Source organism: Aulonocara stuartgranti (assembly GCF_965226115.1).
Source record: "Aulonocara stuartgranti genome assembly, chromosome: 13".
Classification (NCBI taxonomy): Eukaryota; Metazoa; Chordata; class Actinopteri; order Cichliformes; family Cichlidae; genus Aulonocara; species Aulonocara stuartgranti.
In genome coordinates, this window is record NC_138949.1 from 15,453,278 (window position 1) to 15,473,660 (window position 20,383).

The 20,383-nt window shown below is 38.5% G+C and overlaps 1 protein-coding gene across 5 annotated transcripts in view; it reads right to left on the reverse strand.

Moving 5' to 3' along the window:
• LOC309720949 (uncharacterized protein) overlaps positions 1-16,672 on the reverse strand; it is a 105,332-nt gene extending 88,660 nt beyond the window's left edge. For 2 of the 5 annotated variants that reach the window (XM_082558207.1, XM_082558204.1), the window contains exons 1-9: positions 15,131-15,370; positions 13,608-13,729; positions 12,918-12,992; positions 12,730-12,829; positions 7,866-7,989; positions 7,500-7,775; positions 4,917-4,997; positions 4,193-4,312; positions 2,716-2,772 (exon numbers count right to left, since the gene is read on the reverse strand). In XM_082558207.1, the coding sequence (XP_082414333.1) occupies positions 2,716-2,772; positions 4,193-4,312; positions 4,917-4,997; positions 7,500-7,775; positions 7,866-7,989; positions 12,730-12,829; positions 12,918-12,992; positions 13,608-13,729; positions 15,131-15,141 (966 nt within the window). In that variant the 5' untranslated portion in view covers positions 15,142-15,370. The other 3 variants (XM_082558205.1, XM_082558206.1, XM_082558208.1) reach the window with 3 other exon arrangements.
• Positions 16,673-20,383: the final 3,711 nt, after the last annotated feature.

Below are 20,383 nucleotides of genomic sequence, written 5' to 3' on the forward strand. Positions count from 1 at the left end.
ATTCAAAGTAAATTAAACCACCTTTCTTCCCCATTCTTATAATTAAGTTCTAACAACAGGCTGTGTTGACCATGTCTGCACACCTAAATACACTGATCTGCCATGTTGCTGCCATGTCATCAGCTGATTAGATTTTTGCATCATTAAGTGGATGAACAGGTATACCTAATAAAGTGTCCAGTGTGTGTATCTTACTGTCAGTACACAGATGGTTTCATGCTGCTATAGCTGAAGTATTGATTTCAATTGTCATCTGCATATGAACAAGTATTCAACTTGAATTGCAGATTATATTTTTATTGAAAATGATTTTTGTAGCTCTGTGTCACACTAGAAAGCTGTCAGTGTGTACCCCAGCACTCACCCTACAGGAGCGGGGAAAGGCACCAGCTCCCCCGTCCCTGAATTAGATAAGCATAAGAGAGTGGCTGGATGGATGGTTTTTGTGTGTTCTGCACTTTGAGCAGCTAATTTACTACATCATAGCATGAATAAAAAGTGATTGAAGAGGTGAATAAAAAGATCAAGAAAAAAAGGTGAAAATAGAACTATATTAGAAATGTAAATGAAGTGTGCCTAGCTCTTAGTTTAGCTCATGTATAAGTTTCTATTCAATGTGGCAGCAAAATCACATTTATCTGATCAGCAGTCGCAACAGCTGGTCTAATATAACTACCAAAAAATCACCAGGGTTCTTTTTAGCTTCTGCTTTTAATACCGGTGGTGTGTTAACTGATTGAACGAGATGGCTTAGTCATGAATGTGTGGCCCCTGATCATGTCTTTGCTTAACGCCATTGATTTAGTGTTCAAGCCAGTAATAGGATTTGTTATAAATTTTGTTGTTCAGTCAGTAAACAAATCTTGCCAAGTATTGATTTGTTGAAAACCTGAAATTAGATTTCAGGTGTTAACAGTATGAGTAACTGAGTCATAGCGCACGATGTGGCCTGCAGAAAAATAATAACAATAAAAAAGGAAGGGCCCTGGGTGAGAAGCATGTTCAAATTATTGTTGGTTTATTTGTAGACAGATAAAAGATATGTGCTAAAGTGCTATTTGGACATCGTTTAGGTACCAGGTTAACACTTACTGGGACATTAAATGGCTATTTTTTGATGTAACAAAAGCACTGACAACTTGCACAGTGCCTGCTATACTGCAAACTGAACCAGCAGCCTGTTATATTTTACCCACTTTAAATACCCACACCAATTACCAGAAACTAATTAATCACCAGCACTTCAACCACATTCCAAATGCACAGACACATTACAGCTTGAGAACCGATCTCTGCTGGGTCATTTAAGAATCATTAGAGGCCAATTATAGCACATCAACGTATTTGATTAGAGCAACCTGTTTTCCTTTGCTTCTTTCTTTCTTTCTTAAACAAAGCTAGTTTAAAAATGATATTTAAAATGATCGCTGCCTATTTTAAACATCAGCTAACAAAATAAAAAGCTAAAAAAGTTAAAAGGATTAAGCATCCATGTCTTTATTATTTGTTATGTATCTGTTCTAACAATTACAGATGTTCAGTGTCTCCAGATTTTCAGTGACATTGTGACAACTGGCATGCAAAAGTGACGAAATATAGTCCTTTTTACTCTGCTAGAAAGAAAAACAATCTATAATCATATGCTTGCACACAGGCAGTACATTTTTGGTGCTGTTCAAAGGATTACCAGCACTAATCACGATGCCTCTTTAGCAGCAGTAACAACTCACGGTGTAGAAAGCTCAAAAAAGCCCGATTACAAATTCCAGAGTTGGATGCTAAAGGTATAAATGATTTAAAATGATGCTTTTGTGCCTTGCAGAAATGACTGGTTTTCACGGAACAAAAACTCTTACAGTCATCCTACATATCTTAATCCCACAGCCACATCATGGTAATTAGGATACTGACCCCCAAAAGCCATATAGTCTTATCAGGCGTACAGTACCACCACCTGCTCGTCCCTGTGAATTCTTTTCATTCAGAGCTTTCTCCCTTTTGTCACTTTTTAACCTTGTACAGGCAGCTAAAAGGGGATTTGACTCTCCAAACAATGTGATTTGTCTAGGGAATAATAACACTTTTTGTCTCGGTATTTGATGGTTCCTTCATGTTTTTCTTGTCCTCCAACTGACGCGACACCCACAATTTTCAGTGACTGGGCATTTACAATTTACATTTCCACTTGTCTATTGAGCTGTCATGAATCTTTTTTTTAAACTACACCAATTTTCAAGTGATTGAACAAATGTATGATTTACCAATTCACACTGCTTGGGATATTTGGGAGAAAATGTGAATGCTTGCAGATAATTGCACAGTAGCCTCTCCAAAGGACCTTGACTGCAGAACATGGACTTTGCTAGGCATTCCAATATAGATATTTCCCTGCTGAAAGAAAGCTCTATTTCTCTTCCTCTAACAATGAAGTATAAATGCGTCCTACGGGGCCTTTCTGTCTTTCTTGACATTTAGACCTTGTAGCTGTCCTGGAAAACCAGCAACACTGCCCAGAAAGCAAACCCAGAGCTGCAGCTAAGAGTATCTGAGAACAAAACTATGGTCATTTGCAATAAAGGTGCTGAACACAATGCTGACAAGATCAAGTTGAGACTTCTGTGAAATCACTAACATTTCCTGAACAACTCCATTTTCCCTTGAATAGATGTCAAGACAAACACATTTACCAAAAAGCACTAAAAATCTGGCCCTTACCTTTTCCCCTTTATCTCCTTTTTGTCCTGGCAGTCCAGCTACGCCTGGAAGACCAGCCTGTGCACACATAACATGCAGGACTGAAACTATACGTAGACACATTTATATCAACAGCATGAATCTTTTAACATACAGTTGCAGTCAGCTGTTTACTTACACACATCGTGGGTACGAATCCCATGGTAATACTGGGCTTTTAATGATTTCTTCGAAATTTTCTTTTTACCAGGGTGGAAGAATTGTGCAGCATACATCTTTAACGACTTTAAAAAAAGAACAATTGGGTGCAAAAGTTTGAATTTATTTTGGATTTTCTCCAATTCACACAGGGTCAGAGCCTACACACAGCCTCAAATATCCATACACACCCACTAAAATGTGATTAAATTTCCCTTAGGAAGTTGCACCTCAACCAGGTGCTTTTGGCAGAATCCTGACTGGTTATTTGACCACTCTTCTTGGCAGAACTGGTAGAGTACATTTAAAGTGGTTGATATCCTGGCACAGACATAGTGTTTAGGTAGATTTTGTTGTGAAGCCATTCCTCGACCTTAATGTTTATCCAAAACCTTGGACTTTCCCATTTTTGTGATATTCGTCAGTTTTTTTATGCTGGCAAAGAGAAACTACCAGTTGTAATCAATCACACTATTAGTAAGATGTCAATAGGACTTGGCTTTGTCAAGTCAAAAGACACTGTAAGCACCAACTAATCCAGATTAGTGTTTTGCGAATATATTTATATATTTGAGCTTGTATGTATACTTTTCACCTTATGTGGATGAAAGAAAATCCAAAATAAACTGAAACTTATGCACCAAATTCTTGTTTTTTTAAGTGATTAAAGATATATGTTGTACAGTTATTCCAACTTGGAAAAAGAACAATTCAAAGAAATTTAAAAAGCCCCAAATTACCACGACATTCACGTGCATGATGAGTGTGTATAAGCATCGGACCATAACTGCATTTGAAATAACAGAAATATTGCTTCTGTTTTGCCAGTAAAAAAATACAAGTAATATACTGCACCTGCAGTAAGCAATGATGTTTTTAGTCATATGTTACTTAAAAATATAATCTTCTTTTTTTTTTACTATCCGAGTATATTCCAGTATCTCACATCTATTTCCACTGATAAAAGACATCACCTTGCGGCTGTACCGTCTTAGTTTGTTATTGAAGGCAACATTAATATCTGCAGGTGAAAGAATTCCTTACAGCTTCACAGATCTATTGCACAGTGCATATTTGCCATGCTTGGGAGAATTATAGCTGCATTTGTAAATACATTTAGACTGTAATGTGTTTGGTTGGCATTGCAGAAAAATAGTTTTTGATATAAATGGTGTTTAAATGTCTCTAGAATGCCCATATCGGATTGAGTACACGTGGCGTCAAATCAAAGGCTGGCTCAGTTTCAGCAGCCATTACATTCACTCAATTAGAAGCCCCTGCTGGGTTGAATTGAGTGTACCTTTTCAGCTGGACAGTGACATCTGTCAATGGACTGTGGGGCTGGCTGAGACAGCATCAAGGGGATCTGAGCTGTAACCAGGGGAGGGGCAGTCCCATTAAATGTCCTCTCGGCTCCACACTGGATCAATACAGAAATTTCACTACTTAGACGCTTTCCTTTGTGTTCTTGCTTCAGGGCAAAAAAAAAATCAAGCCACTGTCACGTGCAGCACACTTAACCCAGACAACCTTTTTATGCTTATGTGAAGCTTACAACCTGTCATAAGCGCTTCTCAAGGTTGTGAGAATTCTCTAAGAGTAACTTTACACTGACATGGCAGGATGCTTAGGGAGAGATGCAATGACAAGAGTTCAAAGGTCACGTCTCCATTTGGAATCACCGTAACATTAGCTCTTAATGATTTTATGATGATAGAAGTTCTATCTTATTTCATTTCTAACTGGGGCCGGGCGTTCTTTTGGATGACACAAAAATCTTCTTACACTTTTATGTAATGGTTAAAGTTGAGCCGTACAGTATGTGGCACACGATTACCAAGAAGCTTAAATGTCTTTCACTTTTTAAAGAAAAAAAGTAACCTAATTTATTTTCTTACTTGTGAAATGCATAACAAAACACAAATGTCTTTTTTTTACAGCTCATTAGCTCTTAGTCTTTATTGTAAATAAAAAAAATAATAATAGTAAATTCAGTTGTTTTCTGAGGCGTTAAAGCGTTTTACCTTTGGGTCCTGGAGCTCACAGCAGTTTTCCAGCTCAGCTATGTAAGGGTCACAGTAGATTAGAAATTGTTTCAGTTCAATCTGTGGAGACAATCACAGCATTATTCAACAGTTTCGTCATCTCGTCATGCTCCTCTTTTAACTGACAAATGTCTACACTTCACTGGCTCAGACAGCACAATTTGTTCACTTGTCAGCTACTGTAGCCATAATGTCCCAACGCTGCAACTCCTGTCGCCTGCAAAACATCTCCAAAGCACCACATTAAAAACATAACATATATTTTTAAAAAGCTTCAACTTCTGCATGACTTGCAACTGGTTCAGAGGAGAATTTGAAACCTATGTTGTTGGTTTTTTTGAGGTGTTACTCATACTATTATCAGTCACAAAGGATAAAAAGTCAGCTGTTAATCCTTCTTAAGCCAAGGTCTATCCAGAGGCACGGCTGACCTAATGGCAAGGTGACCTTTTGTTGTTTTTGGCACTTTGGCCACCTCCGGGGCTGAAAAATGAAGCCAATGCGGAAGTGCCAACAAATGCAGTTCACTGAATAGTCACTTCAGGCTGACTCCAAAAGCAACCCAACAGACTCCAGCGCTAAAGTGCCTGACTTGAATAAACATGAATAAACATGGTTACTGCTCAGCACAGTAAACACTTTTCTTCTCCAGTACTGCATTATTGAATAAAAGTGAATAAATATGCTCTTTTTAACTAATTTCCCACTTTTGTAAAAGCTGTACAGGAGTTACTTTGTTTATAGGTCACCCATTTGCATTAAAAGCGCTGCTGCTGCTTGAAGTGACAGGTGGGTGAAGACTAGGCTGCTAGTTGTCTGCTAACTCTACTCACACAGGTGGATGTAACTGGATCTCTGGACTGTTTCTGGTGCTGGTAGCCTTTAGATTATTTTTAATTCATTTATCTGAAAAATGATATGGCTTGTTGTGTGGTTAAACTTTACTAAAAGCCTGTCCAAGACGTTTTTGCTCCAGTTCTGTTGATTGAATTTCATGTATTTTATCTGTTTGTTTAATAGCAACCCAATTGTCTATAGATGTAGCTTGCTAACCATTCTTGCTAGTGTTAGCTAAAAAAAAGGCTCCCTCCTCTCATGCAAATGATTAAAAAAACAAGGTGCCGACAGCCGAAAAACAGGCTTTCAAAAGGGGACATTAAAAGCTTACACTACAGTAGAAGCATCCATCTATTATAGTATGGTGGAAAAGTTATGAGCCACCCCTCCTTTTTTCGTTTTCGCTAGGAAAATTGGAAACAGGTACAGCGATTCATTAAAAAATGTGCAAACATACGTGGAAATATAGTTTATAATGCAACATATTATTCAAATGAGCTTGAGAGTCAGTATTTGCTATGACCACCACTATTATTATTTAATCTTCAGCACAGCCTGAAGTCAAGCTTACTAGTAATTTGTTGAAGTACTGTTCAGGAATAATTCTCCAGGCTTCGTGAAGGACATACAAAGCTCTTCTTTGGATGTTGGTTGCTTTTTAATATGTTCTCATTCAAGATCATCCCACATCATCTCATATCATCCCAGTACTTTTCTGTGTTCATGATTCCATCAGTTTTGACAAGATCCCCAACACCACTGGTTGAAACCCTTACAGAGCCTCCACCATATTTTACAAGTGATTGTAGACATTTGCTTTTCTGCAAACCTGCTCCATAAATTTGAACCCCAAAAATTAAAATTTGGATTCATCACTCCATAAGACCTTTTGCCACTTTGTGGCTGTGTATGTAATTTAGCATAGCTAAGCCTTTTCTCCCTGTTCCTCTTCCTTGGCCATTTCTGTTGAGGCTTCAGTGAACCGTAGACGGATCAACAAATGGGCCAGATGCATCTGTCAGATCTTTGTTGCTTTCCCCCCCTATTTCTTAAGGACATGACTTTCAGATCATGTTCATCTGTTGTAAATAGCTGTGCTTTCCAATTGTCCAGTTTTCTGAAATTATCTGGTTCTTTGGGAATCACCTTATTGGTGCAAAAACAATATTTATGCCTGTCAAACTGGACTGTTTGACAGGCATTTGAAATGGGGGAAAAATATGTGTTTGGCACCAATCTGCTAGAAACAAAGTGCCTAAAGATATTTTTTAAATTGGTTCTTTCCCAAATTATCTATTATGTGTAGACACAAGATTGATTTATGATTTAAGTGTCTTGACAAATAAATAAAATAATCCCCTGAAGTTACAAGGAGTGGACTGAAAATGAATGAAAAAGTATCCAATGTCCAAAGAAAAACTCTGAAAGACCTTCAGAAAGACTGAAGAGCAACTGCTCGAGCCTGTCTCACTGGGAACAAAATATAAAGAAATGAGGAGTGGCCCAAGAGTTTTGCACAGCACTGTATGTGTTGAGTATGTCATGAACATGTGTAAAACTGAAGACTTAAACTGATTAAGATGCACCTGACACATGTTTTGAATGTTGTTTGAAAGCAGTAGGGGTGCTTTCATATTGGACAAGTGAACATATTGAATAACAAACTGCTAAATTTGCAGTTGAGAAAAAAAAACGTGCTCCACACATGTTTATCATGGGACATACATCTACAGGCCGTCCATCCTCTATTCGTGTTGTGATCAGTGTGCGCCCACTGGGGTCGATGCTGGCCCTCTCGTCAGTCGCTCTTCTTTCTATTAGCTTGCAGTCCATGTAAATGGAGACAGCGTTGGTCTGTACAGAAATGCTCAGCTTGTGCCACTGGCGATCAAACAGGGCATGGAGGTCACGGCTTTTAAAAGTGTAGCGGAGAGTGTTCCTCAGCAGGCTCCGGAAAGAAAACTCCACCACCTTCTTGTCGCCGTCAACCACAACATTTACCTGAGATGTAAAGAAGAGGACTGTCACCGCACCATATCTGTGTACATACTCAAACTATTACACACAATTAAAATATATATTGGCACTAACCTGACTGCCTCCTGACTGATCAAATATCTGCCAAAGATACCACCGATCTTTTTTTGTAGTTCTTCTTACCCGCCAGATGGAGACAAGGGAGTACTCACTTGGAAGCCCATTTGGAAATATCAGTCTAAAAAGAACATCAGGAACAGTTACATTCCAACAGAGCACCAATATTAAATTTAACTTTGAAATAATTTTAAAAAATTGAATAACAGTGTCCGGTTTAATTTTTCAGTGCAGAATGTAAGGCACTTTAAAGCTTTCAGGGACTGAATAATGAACCAGCCAATCAGCTTCAGTGATCAATATAATTTCAGTATCCTCTTGCTGAAGAGACATCCACATAAATAAACCTGACAAACTTAATTCCATTTAGCTTGATGTATTTTATACAGGCTTCCCTGTCACTCAGATGGATGAAAGCATATAGACATTGATCCAAAGTCACAGAAGTCAATCTTTTACTTCGCTGACATACGACGCACACGCACAGTTACAGAGGGTTTATGTCTATGACCTCAGCCACTCTGTAAAGTCAAATAACACACCTTTCCTTTCCTCCAGCAGAAGAAAAATACACAGAAAAAAACTGGAATATATAAGAAAAACAATATCATATTTCAAATCATACCCACTCCCAAATGATTTACATCTTATTCACTAACTCATTGCTCAGCCCACACCCTCACTCTCTTTCACTATTTTATACGTTGTGCTAAAAAAAACAAAAAACAAAAAACATTATATCCTTCAAAATACTATAACCTATAACCCAACTCCACACTCAAATTAACAGCCAAAAGTGGAAGAGCATAAACATAATAAATCAAGATCAGCAAAAATAATAATAATGCAATGATAAGGTCATTGAGAAGGCAGAGCACAGCCTGGGGGAGGAAGCGAGAGAGAGTGTTTCCTCAGACAGGTTGGAAATTAGTTTTCACTCCAATATATCATCTCCTATTCTCTCAGAGCTTCCTACCCTCTTCTATTGTGTCCCTTGAATTCTTTGCGATTTTTTTGGTGTGCACGGTACATGACTAAAATGATAAATGCTCCAAGTTAAAGCTCCTGAAAAATCAAATGCTTCCGTGAGGGGCCGAGGACTGGGAAGGTCATTTGTTGCCTAAGGGCTAAAGGATTATTTCAGCAGCAATTCAATATCAAAAGTGACGTGGCAATTTAGAAAAGTGAGATTCTGAAAATAAATGCAGTGCAGAACATTTTAAGGCTGCACATACAGTACCTATTTGTACTAAATGGATTACACATCATTTTTAAGGAGCAAGAAACATCATAAAATAAAAGAGAATTCTTATTCGTACCACACTTTACACCCTTTTTCACAAAGTTCTTTCACTGGGCTGGCACAGTTCTCTCTGAGAGGCTAGAGGGTTAAAGGTCATGACATTGTGTTGACTGCTATGGCTAAGTGGCTAAACCTGGAGTTCAGGGTTGGTTACCTTGACCACAGTTTAATTATTTGGTAAAATGCTACTCGGCATGATTTAGTAGGTGATAATGAGTGAATTTTAAAAAAAAAAAAGAAAGAAAATTTCCATTTATTTCTCCTGGTTCACAGCCAAAACAGCTTTTTATAATCTCTGTATGTGATTACGCCAACCCTGACCTCATGTTGACTGCCCCGGTGGTTAAGTGGCCAAATGTGGAGCTCTGTGTTACTTGTTTTGACACTGCTTGTCTGATTCTTTGGGAAAGTGCTACTCTGCATGACTTAGAAGGATTTGCATTCAATTTCCCTAGTACACATGCAAAACACTTCCACAACATGCTGTAAGTGATCCTGCCAGCATTTTCTTTTACAAGTCCCATTTGAATAAAAATAATTTGTATTGGGAAATACACTTTGGAACAAAAAGAAATGCATTCCAGATCGTATTCATTAGTAAATCTTCGTTTCAATGCAAACCTTATAATGACTGTTTACTATAGGCTTGTATTTTACAGTGTGAAGAAGTAGGGTCTGGTTTCAAGCCAAAGCAATGGAACGTCCATAGCAGTAAGGGAGAGCAGAGGAAAAACACCTCAGAGCATTACAATAGTTTTGTGTGTGCACAACCATAATAAGAGAAGCACACAAGATCACGCACAGTAACACCCTGACACAAGAATTACACTCAGAGCTAATTCCATTTTTATAAGGAGTGATCATGTGCTTTCTGAAAACTGTCACCACTCTTGGAACGTGCTTTTGACTGTCTGCGTTGCTTGGCTGACACAATGGTTTGACAGAATTATCACAGCAACACCACTTTTCTGGCAGGCAATCTTATGGAAGAGACTTAAGTCTCCTGCCTTGTAATAAATCCTATCCAAGAAGAGTCTTTAAACTGAGCTAGAGGAATCAGATTGCTACAGCTGAAACAATCAAATCTCAAATGCAAGCCTAGTTGGCTCGCGTCCTTATCACTGACATTCAATCTCTGCGCAGTTCAAAGTTGACTTTACCGTGTCAGTTTTTACCCTAGATCCATCATTCAAGCGCCAAATGGCTATTACTTCTTTTTCCCAACGTGAGCCCACCTTATGTGTTTACGTTCGGTAGAAGAGTTTTTTTTACTGGCATGGATTTGATCTAGAATATAGACATTTTACTTTGTACAGCTGAGGTGCACGAAGGTAGCTAGGTTTTGTAAGACGAGCTCATCCTCATTCCTATGGTGTCAAAGCCACTGGCATCCCAGAAGTATCCTTTGGCGTTTTTGGTGTTGTGGCAATAGTGAAGCAGCTTCTCGTCCAAATCCTAACATATGGACACTTGGTCAGAAGTTTAATGCAATGGCTGTGCTTAAAGCACAATTTACATGTAGGGCAAAGGTACTAAATGGGAGTAATTACTAATTACATGGTTTTGATAGCTCTGCATAACCAAACAGCAAGTTAATGTTAAAGCAAAGAGGGCACTCTGCAACTTCCCTATTGGCAACCCAGGTAGAATATAAACTAGTAAACTAGTAGACCACAGTAAGCCTGTATGATGAATAAGCTGCCACAACAGTTACAAATTGCTAAAACTGTCGGTTGCTAAACAAATCTCAGCATAAGCTACATTATAAGATTTTGCAGTCACATTAAAAAGAAGTGCTGATTAAATTCCTGTTTTGCTTGATTTGCATTGTTAACAAAAACACCCCACAAAAGCTACAGTACCTGCTCGAAAGCAGAACTTGGTTCCGATTTGAGCACAAAAATGGAGTCTATTGCAAATTCTACTGAAGCTTGAAGAGCTTGAGTTGCTAAACTATGTACAACAATATGTAAGACAGACAGTTGAGAACCATTTAAACATATTTAAAATGTAGTCCATAGACCAACATGCATTTCAGATGTGAGACACAAGTTAGTATATGATCCAAAGAGAGCCAGAGCAGACATAAATAAGCTATAAAAATGCTGGGAGCAACTGCAACACTCTGCTTTAATACTCTATGGATGAATATGTGTTGCTTTTTGCCGGGCAAATGTGCTCCCTCACACAAATGTTCCACGAGCGTGTCAGCAGTGATCTATGAACCGTAATGTGTATTGTGCCAAGGAGTGGGCAGAACATCAGCCATATCTACGCATCTATTGCTGCATATGCTGCGAGAGGAGTGAGCAATGTTTTACTGGCTGTGGCAGGGGCACTGGGGCCTCCTGCTTCGTGCAATTGCCCTCGCTTTCCCTCCTCAGCTGACATGCAGTATCACCTGTCAAAGTACTTAGATAATTGGATATGAGAGGGATCGCAGTCCTGCCACTATAACCAATGCCACTGTCAGCAGCGTCACCGAGAGGCAGCATCTTCTTGCACTATGGGCCCAGACTGAGTGAAGGGCTGAAGTGAATGTATTTTCAGCTGGTTGACTGAACAGGGAAGCAGATCACAAATCACCTGGCTCAAAGATTTTTTTTCACCCAGCCAAGGAGGGAGAGGGGGAGAGAGAGGGAGGCAGTAAATGTTTACAGTTGCATATAAAAATACTAAAAATATCCTGCCCTCCTGGAAGAATGACAAAGTGTTCTCTTTCACTGTTACAACCCGAGGACACAAAACAATGAATATCTCAGGATTCATTTTTAAAACCTCAGTATAAGTTATGCAAACCATCGCGCTTTCACTTATGTCCCAGGTCTCATGTGATACAAATGTAAAAAGGGCAATAGGCTTTGATAAATTCTATAAAATATGATGCTACTATACACGTCACATCAGCAGCAGCAAGGTGACGCCACATCATGACCCTGCCAGATGACTGGGGAATAAAGGTCTTCAGTAAGTGAATGTGTCATTTACATAGTCATTTTAATATTCCTGTCTTATTATACAAGCTTGGGACTTTTTTCCCATTCCTTTATGTCCCAGTTTTTGCCCTTATGAGATTTCAAGAATAAAATGCAATATATATTAATTCTGTTCAAATTATTCCCCATCTACCAGCTCACCTCACTGCTTGCCCTTATTAGCCAAGGCAAATAGAACTATTGCTCTGAGCAGGGTGTATCTGGGTTGCATCAGTTCAAGCCTTCTGTGAAATTCAGTTATGGCTACACTGTTTATTTTTATTTAGATTTTCTTCAGCCAAATCCAAGAAAGCGAGCTCAAATTCTCATTATAGCCACCACAATAAAGACACACATTAGCAGTAAAATATCATAAGGTCCTGCAATATTTGAGTTATAAGAAATAAGCACATGAAGGAGCCAGAGAGCAATAGCCTGCAGCTCAATACTGATCATAGCCTTGGACACACATTTTTATAGCATGGTTGTATTGTGAGGTTTTCTCCCAGTGAACAATGCGAACATAAATAATGAAGAATGTACACACACATGCACCCCTAGCACAGATGTGAATGCTACCTACTTTGTTGGCTTAATAAGTGGACTGCTTCCTAATCGAAATGATGGCAGGTCTTCTGCGATTGTTCCCTTTCGGAGAAGAAACATTTCTGTGAGATCAAATCCTGCGGGACAGGATTACAATGCGTTACTAGATTTGAACAAGCCGACGTCTACATCCCCACAAAGCCACCGTGTTCATTCGGTACCTACCTGTGATTTCCAGGGGACGATCTAAAACATCAGAAAACCTGCGTTCCTCTACGCTCAGAGGGGGGCATGAGCCATCTAGTGGAAAGCAACCGAGAAATTGTTTGTGTTGGGTGCAGATGTTCATTTATATTTTGAAGCACTTTTGACTAGGATTACAGAAAAGACAGTGAATCCATCACGAAATAATTTCCACTGTGCATTTCTTGTAATTTTTTTAAGGCAAAAACTTCCTAAGGAGAAAAAACACATCAGACCAGAAAAATCAGTTAAAAGTTGTTGTTTTTTTCTGTTAATCTTTAAAAGTTTTGCTAGAACATTAAAAAAAAATGAAGAAACGAGAGTGTCGGATCCAATTTAGAGACGTGGCTACATCAACTTCACAAAAAATGAAATGGAGATCAGCTTTATGCATTTTGATTGTTGTGTAACATATTTATCAATCAAAAGTTTGGATTCAAGTAAAGTCATTGCAAACAAAAACCGATGAAGATGGATTTGGACACAGACAAATGTCTATTATTATAATAGAGTCTAAATATTTCTGTCTACATCTTCTTCAAATTGACATTAATAAAAGATCAGAGTCCAGAGCTAGTAGTTTATTCGTAAAATATCACCATCAATAATCTTATTTTGTTAAAAGGAATATGCTGTTAGGAGCAAAACGTTGCAGACAACAAACCCATGTACCTGATTGTTCGCTCACTGCCATCCCCAAAGCGCAAGGAATGGAATTTAAAGTCCAAAGGAGAGCAGTCCACCTTAACAAGCAAATCATGGCTCTGGCTCTAGAAAGCAGTCCACCTGAAAACCTGGATGGAAACAACATGGCTTTAATTTCAGCTTCAGTTTAGTTAAGTTAAACAATGGATAAACACGCTGTATTACAGAGAATAGCCAAGAAAACAATGAGCCCATTTTATTATAAGGATGCTATTATGTTGGGCAACAGTATCTTTTAATTTATTTGGATTCATTTAGCAATCTAGTGTAGAAAGTTGTTTACATTCAAGTGAGGAAGAAATAATATACACACATCTGTCACATTCTAATCACTTCTTTTCATTATTAGAAACATGACTCCATTATATTATATGCAAGTTGTATTATTGCAGAATTGAATTCAGCACTAACATGCGCCTGATTTTCCTGCTTTACCTAACTCACTTGTGCATTCAAATGTCCCTAAAGCCTTACTTTGGATTTATTTCCGTCACCATGGTGAAGCTGGCGAGTTGTTCGTTGTTTTGTTCTAATTAAGGTTTTCATACAGTGATGAATTCAGATGTTTATACCACAGCAGTGTTTACACTTAGCTATGTTTCTCTTTAAGTTCTGCTTATCCAGCGAGCCAAGCTTCTCCATTTACAGCTTGTAATCCATTCAGTCTGTTCATCTGCTCTCCTCTTTTTTAATCAATATTCCAAATTATATTTACAGTATGTGTGACAGTAATTGTACGATGGGTTTTATATGGGATTGGCTTCTTGATCATATTGCCACAGCCTTGATCTTTTATTTATGTAGTACTCAATCAACACTATGTTCTTCAAGGATATCACATGTGAGTATCAAACCTGGAAACCTCCAGTTACAACAAAGTCCCCTGAACCATTTCACTATGCTGCCAAACAAAATCTTCTGGATTACTCTCGTGCCATTGCAGAGGTGCCACACATTTTTTGGGTAGTCGCACTGGATGGTGAGTGTTTGCTCCAAAGTACAGTCGGTAAAGCACCCTCAACTTTAGTGGGCTTTTCAGACTAACACTTTTAGAAACGACTAGATTGCTCTGCCTGAAAAACTGGGGCGCTGCCAAAATAATGTTGACAGATGAACTCAGAAGGTAAAAGAATTTCGCATGGCTTTTTCAACGACTTTCAAGGACTTCAAGTTGTACAGGTTAAAAAGAATCTGAGTGCACTTGAGGTACTGTGCATGATAAAATCTCATGTTTTATTGTGCTATATTAAAATTATGCATTAAAAGTATGAAGTGACCTCCTAATGAATAAGCAGTTTGGAGGATTTTAAATTTGTGGCAGCGTAGTTGCAAAGACTTTATCTATTTCCACCATGGATGACAACTCTGAAGACATTCCTAAAAAAGATCTCAAAAGGCCCTAATACAGCTGCAGCAAATTAAGGTAATTCCAATATCTATCTTACAAAAAAGGCAATAGAAAGGCGTGTCATACATTTATATATACATACATAATTCCCATCCACCCTTCAAGCCTTCCCCCACTTGATCATAAAGTTTTACATGCAGGTCTACAGTATCATGGCGCTCGGTAATGAAGTGGCCATGCCACTTCCTACAGCCAGTCTATGCAAGCGTCACAGGCAGTACAGAGGTATCACATTCCGTGTCTGCGTGGAGGAGTAATATTATTCTGGTCATTTCTGCAAATGCATGCAACAGACGCGGCTCTGCAGGCGGACCCTGCTGTCGCAGTTACTCCACACCTTTACAAATCGCAGTCATATTATCGAGGTCTGTGCGCGAGTTAAGCTGCAACTTTAAACCCACACGCTCCCCCCGGTGCAGCAGCATGGTACACAGCTGCTCTATATCCGCATCAACTAAACGGACACAGGGGCAGTTTAAGGTAGTTACACGGAGGCTATGAGCCCGTATGTATCACAGGCACCAGGCAAAACCGTGCGCACTTAAGTTGTTCGATCCATCAGTCATTCAGCCACTTTCGCTCAGAGGCAATAACTCAGTGCAACTATGCAATATTCAAAGAAGCGTGTTTCTATGCGCGACCGCTGATTGGCTGTGGGCTTTTGAGCATTTTTTTAATAAGTATGAAACGTAGCACTTGATATTCGTTCAGTGTTTAGAATATTACGTAATTTGCGGTTAACAAATAGGCAAAAGTGGTGCGTGTTTACTACTGCAGAGCTGCAAGAAAATCAGAAATAAGCCGTTTCTAAGGCATGGGTCCCAGCACAAGTTACACGGATGAAGCCGGGAGTTTAAGTAGGGAAACAAATAAAAAAAATAAAAAAACAAAAACACACTTTCATGAGAAAACAAGCAAAATATGCTCGCTAAAAGGGGATTTTCAATAAATTCACAAGCTGATTTCTACATTAAGCCGTTTTTTCTTCTTCTTTTTTAAAATTTTCGTTTACTGTGAAATTAATTTGATCCATAAGTACTTACAGTATCTGACAAAGTTTCCTCTAAGACGAAAACAGAGAAAAAAACCGCGACAAAAGCATAGTCCATGTGTGGATACGACCAGTCCGATTCCGGATTCCAAGACTTGGAAATAAAAGTCACAGTGGGATCGCCAGCCCGATCGCTGTCCTTATTAGTTGCACCGAGTGGCCCTCCCACTCTGTCATTATTACTGAAATGTTCACTGACAGAGAGTTCAGCAAACAAGACTAGCACACAGTCAAACAGCTTTGATATTCAGTAAAATAAATGCCCGATTGCAGTTCAAACAAACTGTTATTAAAAGAGCCAGGTGCGGGTATTGCACGGCGTTTGATGTATTATGATTTCATCAAAAATCCCCAATAAAGACCCTAAGCATGTGGCTTTACTTGATAGTAAGGTACTTTTATATTAGCAGTAATTAGAATTATCCAAGCCAAGCTTAAAAGTAAATATGTGCAGAATACAAAACTTGTCAACGCGTATTCATGCTGATCCATGCTTACCTGGCTATTCATCACTTTATAAAAAAAGACGTTATGCTTTATTATAAAGCAGAATGATGAGCAGGTTTAATAAAGGCAGCTTTCAGGGGCAGTCCCTGTGCTACAGCAACAAACTCAATCCACATACTATTTTAGTTAGAAGACCCAAATGCCATGTTGCAATACTATACTGCTATATGGTAGCCAACAACTTATGTTTCAAATGCAGGTTTGACAGGCTTGTGAGCGTAGACTTTATCCAAACCTAGTGAGGGTTTGCTAATGTTTACCACTGTCCGAACTGAGTTTCGTCACATCCATATTATTGTAATCTCTTTAACAAAAAGAGCTGTCTTTGTTAAAAGTGTTGGTTGAATTAAAACTACTTAGCATCCTAAAGTTTTGTTTAAAGAAAAAGGTCAAGGCACCTGCTCAGTACAAACAGGTGTTCAAGATCCACACATGTAATTGTTTAGACAGATGATTTTCGTGCACCCTCCCCTTCACCACAGGGCCACACACTCTGAGATACACATTCAAGCATTGTGCTAAAAAGAAACCGAGACAAGGGCTTGAAAGAAATTAAAATTCAAATGAAACAGATGGCCAAATTTCTTTGTTTTAGCACAAACATTTCTTTAGAGCTCCTGTAGTTCTTTTAATTTTGAATCACTATAAGAACTTTTCTCATCTCATGCTTAAAAGTGTGACTTGGTGTGTTAGCACTGGAGTCACAAGAATCCAAATGTTGGAAAATTGTTTTGTGACTGTTAACCCCCCTCCTCCGTCCTTTTTTTTAATGAACTGATTTATTTTTCATCAGAAACAGGCTCTGTACCACCTCCAGTATATGTGTGTGTGTGATTTGGGTAAACTTACTCTTAAAGTAAAACCAATAAATAACGAAATAATGAAAATGACAAGGAGCCTTAATGGTCCTTCAGGATACACTGTATTTATCAGAAATACACTATTAAAAGAGTTTGCATCAGTCAATTTGAATGTAAGCTCTTTGTTTGTGTTATTGTATTATTTATAACAATAATTTGGTCTTACTCGGGAAAAATGGTTGTTGCTGTGGTAACCTAAAGGTGTTACTACTGGCAAAGCATATATACATTCAGCTATTGCAAAATTATTATTATTTTTTTTTTTTTGGACTGCACCAGTTGCAAATAAGATTGCTTAACTTTATGTATTGGTAGAGCTGAGAAATACAATCCACTGAGTCCTACATCTATTAGAATAAGGAAATAATACAGTTTACAGTTAAATAATTATGTGCAAATACATAAAATGTAACCTTAAATATATAGAATTAATTCACTGTTAATTACTCAGGTAATGTCTGGATTGCATACCTAATTACTGGCCAGATTAGAGATCACAAATTAGGTCGAGAACTTTTAATAAAAGTCCAGCATATTCTGTTCCACAATCTTTGCTTGCAAAGTAATCCTCTCGCAGTGCTGTGAAAAGCCAAGCTGTTGCTGGGTTGCTGCTCTGTGGGCAAAGACAGATTGTGTGTGGTGTATGAGGTTGGGATTTTTCTTTTGCTATCCTAAAATCCTCAGTAAATCATAAGCTGTCAAAACTTTTCAGAAGCATTTCTTTGGGAGCTCCAATGAAATCTGCTCACGGTATTGTCTGCAGATTATCCAGAGTAAGCAGGACATTATTTCAAAAAGACACATTGCTGCTGATGTTGTTTTGTCTGTGAGCAGTCCATTTTAAATTCTTGTCACCTTTCCTCTAAAGCATTTCTGAGGCAAACACAGAATTCTCAACAGGTTCCCGGATACATATATATATATTTTTTTTTTCTCCATTAAAAATTGAAAACCTGAGGTTTTGCTGTAAACGGACACCTGGTCATCACTTTGGTCATCACGTTGACATTTATTCCCATTTAATATATCTTCTGTATAATTTTTAAAGAATAAAATGCATGCAACATGAACTGAGATACATGAAAATAAGTTATCTGTTCTTAAGCAGAAGTCACTGTCATTTAAAACTTGGAATACAAAAGCATTGGGGTTTTTTTTTTAAATCACAAGAGAATATCCCTCTAGATCTTTTTATAGTTATGGGGACTTGCCCTTTGAAATATTTTTTCCTGGCATTTCAGCTTTAATAGACAGTCAGGAGAGTCAGATAACAAAGGAAAATCGGGGTGGCAAGCGACAGATGCTCATGCTGATTCTGGCCCCAAGATATTAGGTTTACATGTTCAGTGCCCTTAAAAATAATAATAATAAAAAAGATTCAAAGACATTTGAGAGAAAGCGCCCTTTTAGAGATTTTTAACTCCTGTGATTTCCAGAGACTCAATCACACTACATGACCTAATCTACTGTTTTACTTGCAAGAGATGGTGTGGGTGGTTTAGGAAGATGACAGCTGAAAGCCATTTCTGCCTCATAAAAATGATTAATGTGTTATCATAAAAATGCAACAACAACAAAATGATAAACTAAAATTGTCTTTTGTTTCAGTTACAGTGATTTTTCACATCAGATGAGAAATGTTATCAATTGCAGCCTAGCAAATTCTTAAATTTTCACCTAATGATTGTAAAAACTTTCACAGAACTTCAGTTAAAATTAACAGAAAATAGGAACTACTAAAATTTGCACAACTGTATATTGCCTACATATACTAATCTACACAGCTTTAAGCATCATAAAATTGGGCAATTATACATGATGTACCTTGTACTAAGATAGACTAGCTAACTAAAGTAACAGGTGAAAACTCTCGAGTCTCTAGCTTAACCTTCACCCTTTCATCCTCTTTTTAGCTTTGAAAAAGCTTCTTTTGTCAAATCCCTCCAAGTTTTAACTTAGAGAATTAGCGAGCTACCATTGGTTGCTAACAATGACAAGCTGTGTAAACAGTGCGCCCATGCCCAGCGGTCAAACATGCTGCTTGAATATACAGTGGGGCAAAAAAGTATTTAGTCAGCCACCGATTGTGCAAGTTCCCCCACCTAAAATGATGACAGAGGTCAGTAATTTGCACCAGAGGTACACTTCAACTGTGAGAGACAGAATGTGAAAAAAAAAATCCATGAATCCACATGGTAGGATTTGTAAAGAATTTATTCGTAAATCAGGGTGGAAAATAAGTATTTGGTCAATAACAAAAATACAACTCAATACTTTGTAACATAACCTTTGTTGGCAATAACAGAGGTCAAACGTTTACTATAGGTCTTTACCAGGTTTGCACACACAGTAGCTGGTATTTTGGCCCATTCCTCCATGCAGATCTTCTCGAGAGCAGTGATGTTTTGGGGCTGTCGCCGAGCAACACGGACTTTCAACTCCCACCACAGATTTTCTATGGGGTTGAGGTCTGGAGACTGGCTAGGCCACTCCAGGACTTTCAAATGCTTCTTACGGAGCCACTCCTTTGTTGCCCGGGCGGTGTGTTTTGGATCATTGTCATGTTGGAAGACCCAGCCTCGTTTCATCTTCAAAGTTCTCACTGATGGAAGGAGGTTTTGGCTCAAAATCTCACGATACATGGCCCCATTCATTCTGTCCTTAACACGGATCAGTCGTCCTGTCCCCTTGGCAGAAAAACAGCCCCATAGCATGATGTTTCCACCCCCATGCTTCACAGTAGGTATGGTGTTCTTGGGATGCAACTCAGTATTCTTCTTCCTCCAAACACGACGAGTTGAGTTTATACCAAAAAGTTCTACTTTGGTTTCATCTGACCACATGACATTCTCCCAATCCTCTGCTGTATCATCCATGTGCTCTCTGGCAAACTTCAGACGGGCCTGGACATGCACTG